The sequence below is a fragment of the Topomyia yanbarensis genome, chromosome 3, assembly GCF_030247195.1.
Source record: "Topomyia yanbarensis strain Yona2022 chromosome 3, ASM3024719v1, whole genome shotgun sequence".
Lineage (NCBI taxonomy): Eukaryota > Metazoa > Arthropoda > Insecta > Diptera > Culicidae > Topomyia > Topomyia yanbarensis.
In genome coordinates, this window is record NC_080672.1 from 37038675 (window position 1) to 37057820 (window position 19146).

Consider the following 19146-nt stretch of genomic DNA (forward strand, 5'->3'; position numbering starts at 1 on the left):
AATCTGTCGAGATTAGTGATTAGCAGTAGCAAGAATTGGTGCTCCAGCCAAATGCGGTGATTATAAAATTATTGATCATTCGCATCCTGAAGGTGTAAATAGAGATTAGACTTTCGGAAACCGGCTCTATCCAGTTCTATCATGGCAGGCATTTAGCGCTCAACAAATTAGTGCAGACGAAACCATTCATTTCGCACAACTTAAAGCACAAGGTTGTGTGTGACAATGCTATAATTAAGATCCTTCTGTATATGGACTATGAGAAAATGAATGTTCCGCTACAAGATCGGATACCGCTTACTCGCAGATTAATGTCACATTTGGGAGAAATGGAATCTATTTGGAAGGGCAATTATTGAGGGCGAAAAGCAAGGAAGATATTCGCGAACATAAAGGCAGCACTACGATGATGACACGGAAATGTACAATAGCGAGATAGAAATGAACTACTCCCCCCCAAGACATAGTTGGTGAGGAAAAAAATATTTCCTCGCCTCGTAAACAGGTTTCCACGTGCAATGGCTAAGCGCTTGCGCGAGATCTGTAGGACAACCACATAAACTCGTTATATTATTTTTATTGTTTACATAAGGAAATATATAAAAGACCCACGACCCAGTTTGTTATTTTTAAATGATAAGTTTTTGAATTGCGCACAATTTTGAATTTCTGTATTAGGTCAGTGCACACTGTACACTCTGTTCTCTGTACACTACTCTGCGCTACACAAAAAGTATTTCAATTTATCTGAGAACGATTGAGCCGAGAATAGAATTTTCATTTCGCGTCATTTTAACGCAATACCATTTTTATTAACGCTTCATTTCATTGTTACGAGTAATTCGTTCCGTACTAATACACTGTTAATCCGTAAATCCGTGATATCTTCGACAAACGTGCAAAAAATATTCTTTTAAAAGTGGACCGGGCAAAAAGTGGTAAAATAATAGGCAATCACGAAGAGGGACTAAAATGTTGGGACTGATTGAATCTATAAGTCAATAAGTTGGGATAACAGTTTCGATTGCTTGTCTTAAGTATGTGACAGTCTTTCGTTCCGTTTTTGCTCGTCTTGGAATAAAATGAGAGAGATAATCTTAAATAAGAGAGCAAAGATATTGTGGGTGGGGAAAGGGTCTTCCAAGCCGCCTTTCTCGGCAAGTATAATAAAAATTGTAACGATACAACGGTTGAACCGATTCACGCTTCTAGCTCATCGTACGAATCTCGCCGCAAGCTGCTACCACCCCGTTCCTGCTCTCCGCATTCCGCCATCGGGTTCCAACGCATACTGGGACGCACCGCAGTTGGCAGTATGGAAGCCCTCGATCCCCCCGCCACAGTCGAGCACTTGCAGCCAGCGATCATCAGTCGTCCCGGTCCTGTGTGTGGGATGGGTGAAAGGGTCTTCCAACCTGCCGCAAACGGCAAGTATACATCTGTTCCGAACACTATAAGCGCTGATGTATTCTTCGCTTCCAGTTTTTTGCCTTTTGCTCCGACATCTTGTTATCAGATGCCAACCATTTCTCTCGACGACGACGATAGTCGTATTTTGGGGCGCGACGCAGTTGATTCGGGATGCCTCGAATCCCTCACCACAGTCGACCAGGCGACCGTGAACCGTTCCGATACTGTTCGTGAGATTGACGAAAGGATCTTCCTACACGGCAACATGGCTTCGCTCTCTGCTGTACCTGATCCGTCCTCCAACAACATCGAGGTTTACTACCAGAATGTTGGTGGCCTAAATTCATCAACGGACAGCTATTTGCTCGCGACCACGGGTTGCTGTTACGACGTTATCGCCTTGACCGAGACGTGGCTCGACAACCGTACTCTGTCTCGCCAGGTCTTTGGTTCAACATTCGATGTCTACCGCTGTGACCGTAATGCCCTCAACAGCCACAAGACATCAGGCGGTGGTGTGCTTATCGCCGTTCGGCGTGGTATAAAAGCCCGAGTGATCAACGATGACCGGTGGGCGAGCTCCGAGCAAGTGTGGATATCAGTGAAACTTGCCGATCGCAATCTGTTCCTGTGTGTTGTGTATTTTCCACCTGACAGAATTCGTGATTCCAGCCTGATCGATGTACATCTTTCCTCCGTTTCTTTTATCGCCTCGATCGCCGCCCCGTCTGATGATATCGTTATACTGGGCGACTTCAACTTACCTGGCTTGACGTGGTGCCAAGCAAGTAATGGTTTTCTACGATTGGATATCGAAAAATCTGCGCTTATTAACAATGCCAGTTGTATTTTGGACAACTACAGCAGCGCAACTCTTCGGCAAATTAATAATGTCACCAACGAGAATGGACGTACATTGGACCTCTGCTTTGTAAGTGCCCGGGACTGCGCTCCGTACTGCTGCACTGCACCGATTCCTTTAGTCAAGCAGGTGCGTCATCATCCCCCACTACATCTTGTATTCGCTGGTAACTTAGGAGTGAATTTTGAAGACGTCTCAAGCTCTATCGTCTACGATTTTAAAAACGCTGACTACGACAGCATCGTTAGCACGCTGTTGGATATAAACTGGGACGAAAATATTAACAATGACGACGCGAACGAAGCAGCGATGACGTTTTCTAGTATTCTTAACTACCTTATCGACCGCCATGTACCAAAACGAACAATTAGTACCGATGAACACCCTCCCTGGCAATCAACCGTCCTAAGACGTTTAAAATCTGCCAAACGAGCTGCATTTAAAAAATTCTCGAAGCATAAGACACTTGCATTACGAAATCACTACTTTCAACTCAACCACGAATACAAACAACAAAGCAGACGCGCCTTTTTTAGACACCAGCGAAACGTCGAGCGTCAACTGAAATCCAAGCCCAAGTCGTTCTGGAAGTATGTTAACGAGCAGCGAAAGGAATCCGGTTTGCCATCTTGTATGTCGTTTAATGGAGTTTTAAGCACCGACACTAAGGAAATTTGCCAACTGTTCTCCGACAAATTTTCAAGCGTTTTTTCCAACGAGCGCTTGCCACCACAACAAGTCGCTGCCGCCGCTAATTTAACTCCTTCTCTAGGACGAACCATCAACCGAATTTGTGTCGATAATGCTGCCATTCTTGCAGCAAATGCCAAACTGAAAGCATCTTGTTCCCCAGGTCCAGATGGTGTTCCCTCGATTTTTGTCAAAAAGTGCATCAGCGGGCTTCTTGAACCACTTCGGCGAGTCTTCGAGCTATCACTCACTACTGGTACATTCCCTTTCTGCTGGAAAGCAGCGCACATGTTTCCAGTTCATAAAAAAGGAAACAAATCGAACATTGACAATTATCGGGGAATCTCGTGTTTAAGTGCTGTATCAAAACTGTTCGAGCTGGTTGTGTTAGATCCTATTTTCTTTCACTGCAAACACTACATTGCAGATGACCAACACGGTTTCATGCCTAAACGATCGACAACGACAAACCTGCTCTCGTTCACAACATATGTAATGGATGGATTCGCTGACGGATTGCAAACCGATGCTATTTATATGGATCTATCTGCGGCCTTCGACAAAATCAACCATGATATCGCAATAGCGAAGCTGGACAAACTCGGCATTCATGGACAACTTCTGCGCTGGTTTCGTTCCTACCTCGATGGAAGGCAACTCCAAATCAGCATTAAGGACTGTCTATCTGCACCATTCTTCGCTACATCCGGCATACCACAAGGAAGCCATCTCGGTCCAGTAATATTCCTCCTCTACTTTAATGACGTCAATTTCACATTACAAGGACCCCGCCTTTCTTTCGCCGACGACATGAAAATTTTTCAACAAATACGGGATAAAACCGATGCCGAGCTTCTTCAAAGGGATCTGGACAGCTTTAGCACGTGGTGTGATCAAAACAAAATGGTTTTAAACCCGAGCAAATGCTCAATCGTTACGTTCACGCGGAAACGCCAACCGACTCAGTTTAACTACCATTTCTTCGGCTCGAGCATTCCAAGACACTCTCACATCAAAGATCTCGGAGTCATCATGGATTCGGCATTAACATTCAAACCACATACGTCATACATCGTGGATAAGGCATCACGACAGCTTGGGTTCATCTTCCGAATAGCGAAAAACTTCAGGGACGTATATTGTCTTAAATCGCTTTACTGCACGTTGGTCCGCTCAACGTTAGAATATTGTTCAGCTGTTTGGAATCCGTACTACCAGAACGGGATTGACAGAATCGAGGCTGTCCAACGCAGGTTCATACGCTTCGCCCTTCGTCATCTCCCATGGCGAAACAGATTTCAGCTGCCGAGCTATGAAAACCGTTGCCAGCTTATACACCTCGATACACTCAGCATTCGGAGGGACTGCTCTCGAGCCCTGTTCGTCTCGTACTTACTCTCTGCCAGAGTGGATTGCCCTACAATCCTCGGACGTCTGGATCTTCAAGCCCGCGTTCGAGCTCTACGTATTAGCTCCCTTCTGCGAGTTCCATTCAGGAGAACCAACTATGGTTGCCAGAGCGCTGTAACCGGACTCCAACGAATTTTTAACAGTGTGGCGACGGCCTTCGACTTCAACCGGACGCGGAATGCTATAAAAGCGAAAATGTTGTCAATTTTAAAATGTAATTAGTTTAAGCAACCACCATTGGGGCCAAGGGGCTTGTTGGTGAAGGTAATAAACATAAACATAAACATAAAGAGAGGAAAAAATCAACCAATCTAAATCGACTCAAGATCACTCTTCTATCTTTACTATACACTCAACACGAGTTCTTTCCGAATTGCGCTCTGATCTTCTCATTTCGTCTTCGTTGCGTTAGGTGCAACAACTTTAATTGAAACTTTTTCCCAAATAGTGATAAAACAAACATGTAATCAGACAAACATTACAACTTTCTTCAAGAAATCATACATCTCTTCCAATCTTGATGATGATTGAAAAAAATCAAGAGCTAATTATTTTTATTCACAAACAAACCTATTACTAAACAGATTAGTGTTCATATTTGTTTAATGAATTGGCAAAGAGTTTTGCAAAAGTTTTACAGGAAACGGATAATTTGCTGTAATTTAAAACAGACAACTCTAAAAGAAAGCCTCGGCAAATTAGGTGCAAGTGCGATGTGTTCTCTTCCATGTGTCGGAAGCAAGTGATGCTGAAATTATTATCTATGTTTATAGTCTCTAGTTATATTGGTGTCATCAATGATATATTTACCAAATTTTATGTAAATTAGAAGCATTGAGTGATCAGTGCTAAGTAATTTTCTTTCGATTTGTGAATAGATTCTGAGCAGTTTCGCTCAGTAGATTAAATTCTGGGTAGTTTCCATTAGTAGATTAAATCATTGAAATATATATTTGACATTGTCCAAAACCCCATGAATTCCGAAATAAAACCTTCAAATAAATAAATAAAACCAAAATGTTCAAATATAATATTTACTTAATCTAGGTAATCTTCTCAAGTTACAACGGTTTTGCAAGATTGTCAAAAGTCAATAGAGCTAAGGCATTCTTGCTTTGTAGTGAAATCAGTAGTTTTTGCACTCACTTTACATTTTGACTTTTACTATAGTTTTAGGGATCTAGGAAAATCAGTCTACGATATTTTTAATTCATAAGTACAATGATATAAAAAGTACCTAAAAAGAATCAACTTAAATAGATAAAAAGAGAGTTATTCTGAGTTGCCTGATAATGTTGTCGAAGATAGTCTTTAACCCATTACCTATGAGAGTCAAATGAAAAAAAACATGTGTTTTTTTCAGGATTGTTTTGATTACGACATGATCAGTATCATTTAAATTGAAAATTTCATAAAGTCGAGTTAACGCAAACTTCGGATGAAGTCAAAGAGCTAGTAATAGTAGAAAGAAACCTGATCATGAAAATAGGAGTTGAACCTATTTTCTGCATCTACAAATCGCCTGCCTTATCAGAAGATTTGAAGCAAATTTCGACATTCACTTTGTTCGGACATTCTTTGCAACGGTAAACTTTGATTTCACACTGATATATTCCTATTCATGGGGACAACCTTGACGTTGGTTTCGTTCTTCTGATTAGCAAATGCGTGTAAAGTTTCATGAGACGGGTTTTTGGATATTTTTCTACTCATTCCAATTTAGCGTCTTCTACAAATTGTAAAGGTGTATCGAATGTGTAGCATTTTCAAGCAGCGTAGCATGCAGCGTAGCATTTTCAAGCAGCCCTTAATACTTTGAGCTCTTGACTATTCATTTTTGTAACTAGAGAAATTTCTAACTTGTAAATCAAAAATAATCAAATTTAATTCGTCGATGCACTATAGCCTTTCTTGTAACAGGCAACATATTATTAGAGTTTTTAGTGTCTATTGTCTTATTTTTGGAATTGTTTTCACTAAGAACTTTTCATAATTACGTTCAGTTTCCAGTGATTGTTTCAAGTCATCAGAATTAATACATTTATTCAATAATTTTTAAGCCCCTCCCGAAACAAAATCCTGGCTACGGGCCTGGCCGGATTGCTTGCATTTACTTTCGGTGTTCTCTATCCACGTATCAATTGGATAATTGCAATATATTCGCACTTTCAGAATGAAAAATATGTTTGATTCTGGCACGAATTTACGAAAAAGGAAAATATTTATGAAGGTAGACAAGCATTGAAAGATGACATGAAACGATCTCACCAGCTCTGAATAAATAAATTCATGAGATTTCTGTGAAGAATTCTAGAGAAAATTTTCAATAGGACGTAAGTAACATTGAGAGCCTCTCTTTGTTTACTTTCTCTTTCGTTTATTACGACGTCATTACAACACTTTGCACTAATTTTCCAGTACATATCGAAAGCCGATGGTTTTTACTAGAATATTATGCAAAGTGTAGAGTAGTAAATGTTTAAATGGCCGAGTAATGAACAGAAGAGAAAGAACCCAAAGAGAATCTCTCATTGTTACTTACGTCCTATTGAAAATTTTCTCTAGAATTCTCCTCCATCTGTGAAATTGTTGCATCAGCTACTCAGGTCCAGGCGGCGCTGTAGGCATATTTTTTCGCGTCTTGCTTCACATACTTCAATGGCAAAGTTGTGACGACAAATTTCTATGCAAAATAGCACTTTTTTCGTGATTATTCAACCTACTAACACGTAAATCAATAGGAAAAAATAACCTACTAAACGATTGACTTAATTTTCCTGTTGAATATATTGTATACCACTGAAAAACTTTGAAAAATATTGGACGTTAACGACAACACGTCCGGACGATTCGCCAGTGCTGCCACTCATTTACAACAGGGTGATCAGTAGATGACCAAAATTGGTTGTTACAAAACACTAAAAACAACAATAAATTAGGGTGTGATTTGAAGGGTCTGAAGATGCCGAAGATTGATCATTGAGGCCATTTTGAATAAAATATTCATCATCTACTGACTACCACCTTTCATGACACCCATATTGATAAAAATTTGCATTATTTTGTGGTAACCGGAAGTCCCCATTTTGGTCTTCAAAATGGCGTCAATCATCAATTACCATCACCTTTCATATAACTATCATATTGATGATGGTTTTTGCTGTTTTAACCAGAAGCCATCATCTTAGTTTTCAAAGTGGCGCCAATCATCAACACATTCAAAAATGTAACCATATGATAAACAGTATTAAAAAATTATCGCTACCATGTATGTATTTCATATCTTGGCCGGTGTTGTCTTCATTTGAATGTGGTTCATTCGAGGGGTTCACTTCCATATGCTGTGACAGCGCATTGCAGTGTCGATGTGTGGTTGGGTTTCAATTGAATCTAAACAGGTAAAAAACTGAAATGACCAGCGACTGTTATTAAATTAACAGTGAACTCTGAATGAATCAAATGAAGACGACAGCAAAAGTCAATTGATAAACTGGCGAAATGCTTACAGTGAATGACTCGCAGTTTCACTTTCAATGTATATTTTCGTTTGAAACTGACATTATACCACACTGCAAGTTGTCACTCTCAACCAGGTTTCATGTATGCACGTCGACGTGCATGTTCACCATCATAAGTGCTCGGTCTAGTATGAAGAGACTTCAAGTCGTGTTGAGCCAGAGCTCCACTTTTAGCTTATGGGATCTCGGCAGATCACCAGAATTTCGATTTCTTTCGTGCCAGTTTCCACAAAAAATTCGCATCTGCAAATCGCCTGCCAAACCAAATTTTTTTCGGAAACTTAGACAACTTTTTCTGCTTAAACTTATTCTGAACCTTTCCTTTTCCGGTAACAGTGTTGAACGTTTGACCTGGAAGTTGATTGAAATCCGCTTTGACGTATCTTTTATCGCCTATTATGACGTAATCAAACAATCAACAATGTTTGTGTACAACTTTCGCGCTTTTGCTTTAACCATTGTATTTTACTTGTCATCTCGATTGTGTGTCACTGTAACCTTGTATGTTGACAGCCCAGCTCGTTTCTTGGGTCTTTGACGACTGTTATGCATCATATTTCCAATTTGTTGGCGACATTTCCAATGAAAATGCAAGGATCCTGGTTTCCTAGCAGTCGTCTGACGTTCCCCGAATACGTTTGTCACAGACAATTTGGCAACTTTCAGCGAATTTGCCAAATCTGCGTGGACGTATCTTAATTTTTTCTTATGCGCATTAGAAAATTTTGATACGATCTTACTACGAAACTATGTTGACAACTTAATGGGAAATGGTAAAAACAAAATAGAGGCAACAATGCGTACGAACACCTATATCAAATGAGGGGTGTTAAAGTATTTTAAATAAACGATTACAAAAAATTCCAAGTTTAAGTCGACCAAATCTTTCCTTCTTTCTTTGTTTTCCTTTTTTATCTGTTTATTTTATCTTTCGTCTCGCATAACCTCTCATTTTGCCTCACTTATTTTAAACGGGTGAGCTGCATTTGACAGTTCTCAACAGTGACTCACATTTGACGTTAAGTTTTTTCGTATCCGCGAGTACCGTCCCAGGGTTTTACTGAACCATTATGATGGTATTTTGATGGGTTGATACCGTTTCAAACACTGTCAATACATCATGTAGTGGACGTGATTGTGGACCATGCGTTTGGACTTACATAAAATCTAATCTTATTATTGTACAAGCCACGCGAATCGATTTTTTTTTTTGTTTTTTTGTTTTACTAGAAAAATCTGTTAAATACACTAACACTATTAACTAGTAACATCCCTAATTCTCTGTTGTAGCCTTCAATACTTTGGTTATTTCGAATGAACTAGTTTCAATTACATCTAGGGTTACTGTGCCCTAATTCATCTTAGCACCTCTATTCATCCTACCCATTTGAACACATTAGTTAGAGCAGTATCTGCTCTCTCTATTCTACGCATTGGCTCAAATGGTAGGACGAATAAGGGTGCGTTGTACTCGACTTTTCGCTTCGCTCAAACGGGAGTATTTTACATTTTCCAGGCGAGATTTTTTATTATACCGCTGCTTAGGAACGAAGCAAAGATGTTGATACCGATTTAAGAGCATTCCAATCACTGAAAGCTGAGTTATCCGCGAAAGAGTGTGATATCCCGACTAATGAGATGAATAAGGGCTCGTCTACCCTACAATCACATTTATTGAAGTGGTGAAAATAGTACTAAAATCACAAAATCAAGGGTACAAAATTTTCGTATTTTTTATAGCGCATACTGTATTTCCTTCTTTTTATATCAAGTCAGCAAATGTTAGGGTTTTGAGCCAATATCGTACCATTCTGTTTAAAAAAAACTTTATGTATGTTTTAACCGTCATATCTAACCTCTGTTTTCCTACACCCTCGTTCCAGAAAATTGTTACCTTAATAAGAAAGACTACGAACACGGCGAGAAGCAGGTCCTAGGCTGCCGAAACTGCTCGTGCATAGATGGCAATATGATGTGTGATATGGTGGAGTGTCCGGAGCTCAAGTGCCCCCCGGAGCAGCAAATGTCGGTGACGGACGAGTGCTGCAAATTCTGTCAAGGTATAGTTGGCTTCCAACAGACACTGATGCGACCGTACGAAACATCCGTCAGAGTCGACGCCGACGGTTCGGCGGCGGGGTCTCCGCTCGCGGCAGACCACCCACAGCAACGGTCCACGTCGACACTGGCCCAGGCAGAGCAGCAACGGGAGGAAGTGCCGGACGAAGAGCAGAAGCATTTGTTTGTCCTAGAATCCGGCGGCGGTTCCGGTTCCGTAATAGCCGTCGTTGGTGATAGCAGCAACAGCAATAGTCATGAAACGTTCGCTCTAGTCGATCTTGCGAACAGTCGAAAGCTCGATTTCGAGCAGCTTGTTGACATCGAAGATGTCGAGCAGGATCTGCTGCAGCAGGCTACCTTCGATACCAAACTGGTCGAAGATCGCGACGACCGATAGCTCGATATTCCTTCCAGATTTTCATTGCTATTATCTGCTACGGTTATTTTGAAAAAAAAAACCTGAAAGAGATATATTGAATTGAGTAATACTGCTCAACAGCGGTAGAGTTACGAATCAATCAATCAGGATTCACTGTACTTGGTATAATCTTTTTTAACATTGTCCCTTGTTTCTTCTCGTTTCTCTTCTTTTCTTCCTAGCATAAATCTTCATGAACAACCAATCTATGTTAGGAAATGTTGCTTCTTGAAAAAAAAAAACCTTAACCTGATCAGAACATTCCATTACTCGTTTCGCAAAGCTTTTGATTAATTTTATGACCTATTGCTGGTTGCTAACAAACTGCTCCAATGGCGCATATCTTCAATCATTCCATAAATTATCATATACTAATTTCTATTTCCTTTCTGCTTGTCTTCCCAAAAAAACAAAATCTAATCCATTCGAAAATCGCAATATGTCGTGCCACTTCTACTACCTGCCACGCTGTATAACCAAAACTATTCAATCCATCAAAAACTCCTACCACCATCGAGAACCATCATTGGCTGTGCGTGTTGCCTTGCCTAATACCAATCTTTCGCAATTGGGCTTGTGTGCTAAATCACTTCGTCGAAATACACAAAAACAACAACAACAACAACAACAAAACTAAATTCTTCAACCATCTGGAACTAACAACAACGGTGACCCTTTCGGCCATTTGCCTGCAATTTGTGATCGAACGATTTCCATCCTATTCAATGGGATTCACTTTCGGCCTGTTCGCTATCAAAATTTCAACAGGGATGGACTATTGCTCAAAGGGTCACGCATGTCATACTAACGCTACGTGTCTTAATCTTAACACCAAGTACACGTGTACCTGTCGCTCGGGCTTCCACGGAGATGGGTATGATTGCTCTGGTAAGTGCTTGAACTCATTTTATAATAACTACATACATTCCTAATAAAGTAGCTGAAAAAAAAAGAATCATATACAAAATCATCGGGTTTAATCTAACTATTGTAACCAATAAAACGCATTCATTATCTAATCCTGTCGAATCATCGCCGGGCCATCATCGGATAAACACGAAACCATCGTAACCACGGAGTGAGGACAACAAACTCGAAATTAATTTGATAACCCATAACGATAACCCAGGGCGACACAAGAAACAGACTAAAAGTGCTTAACTGAAACACGCTCACAGGTCAACAGCATTCATACCAACATACACACACATATATATTCAGTCAACCTAATTTATATACATATAACAAACCTACAAAACTATTTCCCATTAATTATGTAATAATCTTCTCAGGATTGGTTCAGCAGAAACACTAGTATGCCTCCTTAACGACTATAATAATAGAGCCTAGACAAATGCTAATGGAATACAGTAGTGTTTCATACTCACCCTCGTTACTCAACCAAAATCCAAACCGGCCGGCATGGTGTGGTAGAATTGGGTTACCACCAGCAGTGTTCTTAGAACAACCTTTCTACCAACGACCCTACCAGTGCGGCTTGTTCTCCATCCCGTAGCTTAGCGAGCAAAGAAACACCTGGCAATCGGGTTATTACATAGATGAAAATTAGTTTGCGGTCAGTTGTGACATTCGGCTTGTGACAGCTTTGTATATGCCGTATGATCAAACTTTTTACGTTATACCAATTATAATGTAGTTTCAAAACCCATGTTTCTGATACGAGACACTATAAGTGCATATTAACATCCTTATTTTAACTGGTTCCAATTTTTGTCGTGGATTTAAACAGTTTCTAGGAGGAAAAAAATACATTTTTAAGAAATGACAAATATTGTAAAGACATATTCTTCTCTTTTTATTGCTTTAAAGTTAGGTGTGTTTTCGGAAAGTGGCGTGTTTGCTGCCTCTATGAATATGACATTGGGAGGCTTAAACGCTTCATACTAAGGTGGTTGATAAACTGAAGTTGATTGGAGCAGTGTTGTCAGACAGTTTGAACTAACTGTGAAAAAGTAAATTTTGATATATCTTTGTTGCCGTAAAATATTATAAAAGAGCGATAAAACTTATTAATTTACAAACAAAAATTAATTTACTAAATATTTCATGGTATATTTTGAATATTTTGCACTTTTGGCTGCTACGACTTTCTGGAAGAAAAAACAACAATGGAGAAAAATCGTGCTTTTTAGTTCTCGATAAGTGGTAGATAAACTAAGAATATTGCACAAAAAATTGAAAAGCCTTGTTCAAAGTATTTTCGATGTAACACAAATGGATGCATACGATAGAACCGTCTTAAGGGGCGTCCGTGTAAACAGCCCGGGAACAACTTGACAATTGTGTTTTCCTCCTATTTCGCAGAGTGTCGCAGCAACGCGCGATGGGTATTAGCTAGTTTTCCATATCTGTAAAAAAAATAACTTAAACATTTCCATCCCCAAATTTATTTTGTTGTTCAAATTAGAAACTACCCTCGTCCCATCATACCTAAACAGAAATATAGAATCCATTTTCAATCTTGAAAATCCAAAATAAAACACACAAAAGATGACTTTCAAATTTGAGCCACTTCCACTTGTATTAGGGTGACCATACGTCCTGGTTTCCCAGGACATGTCCTGGTTTTTCAATGACTGTCCTGGTGCCCTGGGAAGTCGAGGAAAACGCTTGATTTGTCCTGGTTTTTGCCCTGTAAGCCTAAAATATTTTTCTTTATTGAGTCTTCGCTTTATTTCCTCAGGTTCAGATCGCAGTCTTTTTTAAACTCACAACTTTCTTCTCTTACGTGAAAATTGAAAAGGAAAAGATCAAGCCGTTCGTATGTACATAGCATATTAATGACCTGTAGTCCGTTTACAAGGAAACTTAACAGTCGAACAAATCGAAATGATTCCAGTTGTGGACCAAACTGGTCGCTATCAATAGCGATGAAACAGTTTGTCTTCACATCCCGCACAAGTGAAACAGTCAAATCTACCTACAAGCTGATTGGTGCCTATCGCACAATCAGTCCATATCGTATCAGTGCACAAACAATATTGTATTGTTGCGGAGTGAAATGAGTTTGCCAAATGAAACAAAAGTGCCCGTGCTACGGGATAACACGATTTCGATCAACTTTAATAAAACTCGTGTTAGACCCACAGTTCAGGAAGTGGAGCAATTAGTAAAAGTGAAAATGGAGCTTAATCTCGCTGAAGTTACGTACATTCAGCTACATCACGTTTAAAACTGTGTTTCGATCACGTTTAGAAGCTTAGCACAGGCCGAAAACTTAATTGCAAAGAACAACATGCAACACGAGGTCAAATTTAATAACACCAGAATAAAGATCCCCGTGCATATGGAAAACGGCATGGTGGACGTGCGTATCCACCATTTGTTCTCGCGCACTAAGAAAGATGACATCAAACAAATCATGTCGCAATATCGAGAAATAGAATCCATTACGAATGACACCTGGAGAATTTTTTTCATCGGCATTCCAAACGCCGCACAGTGGTCCCAAATAGCAAAAAAGGGGGTTTTTTAGATTGCGTCAAAACGGTTGACTTTAGTAATATGGTATCTTTGAGAAAGTTTCTTGGAGTAGAACTCCCCTTCTTTCTGTCTTATCAGATTAATGATTAATCCCCCTAATAGTGAGTTACGAAATTTATTTTCTCCAATAATTCAGATAGACAAATACTTAATTCAGCAAAGTTGTAGAGAAACTCGTTACAAACATTTTACCCGAAGATTTCAACTCTCTGTCTTTTAAGGTTTTTGCGATATGGGACATTATTTGTAAAAAGCCCCTTAAAAACAGTTTTTTCATCATAAGTTTTCTTCTAGATTTTTTTCCATTATATAAATGTTCTAGAACATTGTTTGGACTATTAAACTACATTACTTTTCCGAAGACGGAAACTTGCTATCGCTAGTATGTGTGGAAATATTCACGTTTTTTGATTGAAAATAGCTCGTTTTTTTCAATGCCGAAAACTTTTAAACGGGCAAACCACTTTGTAAACAAATTAAAGTACAAGAAAAGCACAACAAATGCTGGAAAAATCAGATCTCCCCAAGGCGGCTCTCTATGGAAATACTAGAGCCTAAGTTTGTCCATACTAGAGCTGTTCCGGCATTAAATACATCACCATATATTAAAGGCTTAAAGTCGTAATAATTAGCTTTTCTTACTTTTGTAAGCACGTCTTGAGTAAATACCCAAGCAACCAAAAGTTGATATAAAGGAACTACAAAAGCTTCTCGTTTTAAGTAATTTTGCAATACCTTTTATGTTCTAATAGCGGGTTAAGCAGTTCTATTAAAGTTTGAGCAGCTTGAAAGTTTGCTAAGAACTTTTTGTGAATTTTAAAGTGTGATTTTTAAGTATTATCCGAACTTGTGTTTGCTTGAGTCAAAAGTTACAGTTGTTCAAAAACTCAATGCATACGCCTGACACCGAAAACTGACAATTCCCTTGCGCCTACTTCATAACAATGGCGCAAGTGCATTCAAACGGCGAGTAATCAATTGCATTTGATGACGGAATGAGACAAACTTCAGCTCAAGTATTTCCATAGAGGGCCGCCTTGGGGAGATCTGATTTTTCCAGCATTTGTTGTGCTTTTCTTGTACTTTAATTTGTTTGCAAAGTGGTTTGCCCGTTTTTGCCCGTTTAAAAGTTATCGGCATTAGAAAAAGAGCTATTTTCAATAAAAAAATGTGAATATCTCCACACATACTAGCGATAGCAAGTTTCCGTCTACGGTAAAGTAATGCAGTTTAATAGTCCAAACAATGTTCTAGAACATTTATATAATGGAAAAAATCTAGAAGAAAACTTATGATGAAAAAACTGTTTATAAGAGGCCTTTCGCAAATAATGTCCCATATCTCAAAAACCTTAAAAGACAGAGAGTTGAAGTCTTCGGGTAAAATGTTTGTAACGAGTTTCTCTACAACTTTGCTGAAGTAAGTATTTGTCTATCTGAATTATTGAAGAAAATAAATTTCGTAACTCACTTTTAGGGAGATTAATCATCAATCCGATAAGACAGAAAGAAGGGGAGTTCTACTCCAAGGAACTTTCTCAAAGACACCATATTACTAAAGTCAACCGTTTTGACGCAATCTAAAAACCCCCCTTTTTTGCTCTTTGGGACCACTGTGCGCCGTTCGTATTGTGAGGATGCGAGTGACTAAACCAATACCTTCTTACATGACTATCGAATGCAAATCACCGAGGGACGGCGTAACCTATAAGCAAACAACGCTAATCACATATCCCAGGCAGACCCCAATATGCTAATTCTGTAACCATACAGCCCACTACGGAAAAACATGCGCCGAAGCAACTAGTCAAAACTCATCTACTACAGCCAACTCTAACAAGGAGCCAGCGACACCTTCAGATAAACCAAAAACAACGATCCAATTAACCAATAATGCAGGTACAACGACCACGACAACCGCTCCCAAACCAACAACTAACATCGCCAATAAAGAAGAAAATACCGATGAAGACGGATTTACAACAGCGAGCTGCAAGAACAAGAAACAAATAAGAACATCTGATCGTGAACAGCAAGAAAGCAGTACCGATGATGACATGGACGGGAACGATAACGCGAGAGAAGGCAGACTGAATGAACCCCAAGCGGATTCACCGCCAAGGAAAAGGATCTCAACACGCAGCAGCAAACTGCGTCAACAAGATCTGAAAGACCGACATTCTTAGCATTTTATTTTATTATTTTTACTTATTGTAAAAAATTAAAAGAGAAACTGAGAAATTTGTAATCAACGGTAGTTTTTGCAGATGTTTCGATCCTTAATTTCAAATCGAGATATAATGGTTGTCATTAGAGATTGTCAGGTACTTATTTTTAAATCAGGAATAGCGTAGGGAGTTACTTGGGACCGTTTACGTTTCTAGCTTACTTCAATGACGTGTGTTTAGTGTTGATAACTCCTCGCCTGTCATGCACAGATGATTTCGTTTCATCCGCTAAATTCATAATTGCCGATTTCCCCAACAACATTATGTGGCCTTCCCTGATGGCTATGAAGCAAAAACTGTGTGTGTACAAATCTGAAGAAAAGAGCTCGGTGATCGAATTCTCATGAGACTTTTTGGCTGAGCTATGCCTGCCCGAGCCCAGAAATGTATTACTGCAGTAGCTCTGCCTGCCAGAACCTGGAACTTTTTACCTGTCGAAAATCTAGGGAGCAGGCACAATCGATTAAGAGGTGATGGATGTAGGTAGTTCCCTTTGAACTGTCCTGGTTTTTTACTCGCTTGATATGGTCACCCTAACTTGTATTGGCTCAAATTTGAAAGTCTTCAAGTATTTCCGAGAATCTTCAAGATCGAACTAGCATCTTCCCAGACATCGAATTCTCCGGTAGAAAACCAGAAACTGGTTTCTGCCAGACCGGTAGTCGACAGAATTGTACATACCTGGCACCATTCTAGCTAAATTCAGGTACTACCAGTTTGCACACAACGTATCGGTAGCAAGCGTTAAAAGTTTTACATAACTATTTATGAAACACGATTAGCAATTCGTTTAGTAGGAGGAAAATTATAAAGGTTCAATGTGTACGTAACGCTTCCGTTTTGAAAATATTCAAAGGACACAGGATACTTCAAATCCCCAGGAAAATTTTACTGATCTTGATGAATCGAACTTAACCCCTTCATGCCCATGTTGTTTGAGGACAACAACGTTTTAAAACAACTATAACTTTTGATTGAGGCAAGATTTGCTTACAAACAGGCTAATAAATGTGACTATTGCCTTTCATTTGAGCATTAACAGTTACAAGGATCAGTTCTAGAACTGAAGTTATTGCAATTAGTCTGATTGGATTCCGATGGAGCAGTGCTTCCAGGGACAGTTTTCGATGACGAAGGAAAATGAATTTTTCATATATCTTCGTTATGTTGCAATATTATTGAAAACTATATATATTCTAGGAAAATTGTATTGAGCATTGGAATGTAAAAATTGAGTAGCTTCTAGCACTGCGAGGGAAGTACCTATCTTTATGAAAAAAAGGCTCTTTGTGTTTTTTGACCTTACCGTTTTCATGAAAAATAACTTTGAAATCCTACGTTCACTAGAAAAAACTTGGGCATGAAAGGGTTAATGTGTAAATTTTGTCGTTTGAAAGAGATACAAGCAGAATTTTAATATGATGCGCCAACGAATAGTCCTACGTCGACACTGCGGTTATGTCCCGGATATTACCCATCCCTAGTTTTTGGTATGGCTTTCGCTTAGTAGCAGGGTTGCCACAATCATTGTTAAAGAATTTACAAAAACCTTCGAGTTTATCGATTAATTTGAAAAATATTTGCTTAGCTTATGATTCACTGGTAATGGTACAGAATTAACAAGCGCAAACTGAATACACGTTGAAAAAAGGAACTTTCTAATTCAATTATTTTTCAAGGACGGTTTTCAGATAACTATGTTTAGTGATACAAGACGAGAATCCTTTGAAACGGTTCGAACCTTGTCAGCGGTTCGCTTCTGCTGCGTACACACATACGAACATTCCTCTTTTGCAGCTCATGTCGAATGAGCACTCTTTGAAACAAGGCGATCTCTTTTATCAACTTTTTGGCGCAGATGGAAGACCATCCTTTTGTGCGATAAAGGAAAATATTTTCATCATTATTTTTAGTGTAGCTTTTACTTAGTAGCAGGGTTACCACATTCACTGATTTTCTTGAAGGATTTGCAAAAGCCTTCGGGTTTGTAGATTACTAATTTGAAGAATATTTGATTATACTATGATTCACTGATAAAGGTTCAGAATTGACAAGCGCAATCTTACTACAAGTTGAAAAGGAACTTTCTAATTCAATTCTTTTTCCATTATGTTTTCGTCCTAATAAGGACGGTTTGCAGATAACTGTGACGCAAATTCATCAACAATTAACAGCGTAACGAAAGATAAGAACCAATAGTTCTTTACAAGTATTTTGTTACTCCTGAAAAGGACTGTTGGCAACATTGGAGACGCATGAATTTACTTCTTGCCGGCGGTAATCTTTTCCGGGGCAGCTTCCTAGGAAGGTTTGGCGACCTCGTTTGGCTTCGGCTTGTTAGGCTTGCATCAATTTGAAATGAAGATGTACGGTTTGGGTTATGAAAATCCCGCCAACTTGAAAGTGAATGGTTAAGGGAGGCTTTGAATTTGAATCATGGTTGGGTTTGATTGAGCTGAAAGTTGTCATTTGAAAATGAAAATTTGCACCACTGCACACGACTGGCTTGGAGAAAAGCTGTGACATGCATATTTATAGGTTCTACCATTAATGTTGATTCGAATTAAAAGTAGTTTTTGAGTTGTTTTTTAATAATACTTATCAAACAACGTATCGGTAGCAAGCGTTGAACGTTTTCCTCCCGATTTATTAGTAGGGGTATTATGGTTCAAAGTGTACGTAACGCTTCCGTTTTGAAAATATTGAAATAACACCCAGTATAGTAAAGAAAGACGTAAGTGCTACGTCAAAAGACGGCCACACCAAAGTCACTTAAAAACACAAAAAGTACTAAACATTTAACAGCGAAAATCAGAGCTATTTTTGCGACGATGACATGGAGCGAGGGAGAAGGCAAACGGAATGATCAACAAGTGGCAGTGAGTAAATAAATAAAAGCAAGAATATATGGCAGCAATAAAATTTGATTACTTGTCTATTATTTTTCAGGAATTGTGATTTATTATTTCCTTTAATTGTAAAATTATTTCCAAAGACGATGAATAACACGGTGCTACAGTGATTTTGTACTTTTAAAATGACCTAG

General features: G+C 39.1%; 1 protein-coding gene across 7 annotated transcripts in view; it reads left to right on the forward strand.

Annotated features, from left to right (window-relative positions):
- LOC131690719 (protein kinase C-binding protein NELL2-like) overlaps positions 1-19146 on the forward strand; it is a 312172-nt gene that overhangs the window by 260539 nt on the left and 32487 nt on the right. For 6 of the 7 annotated variants that reach the window (XM_058976669.1, XM_058976670.1, XM_058976673.1 and 3 more), the window contains 2 exons: positions 9774-9950; positions 11138-11257. In XM_058976669.1, coding sequence (XP_058832652.1) covers positions 9774-9950; positions 11138-11257 — 297 coding nt within the window. The remainder of the gene's footprint in view (positions 1-9773; positions 9951-11137; positions 11258-19146) is intronic. The other variant, XM_058976671.1, reaches the window with a different exon arrangement.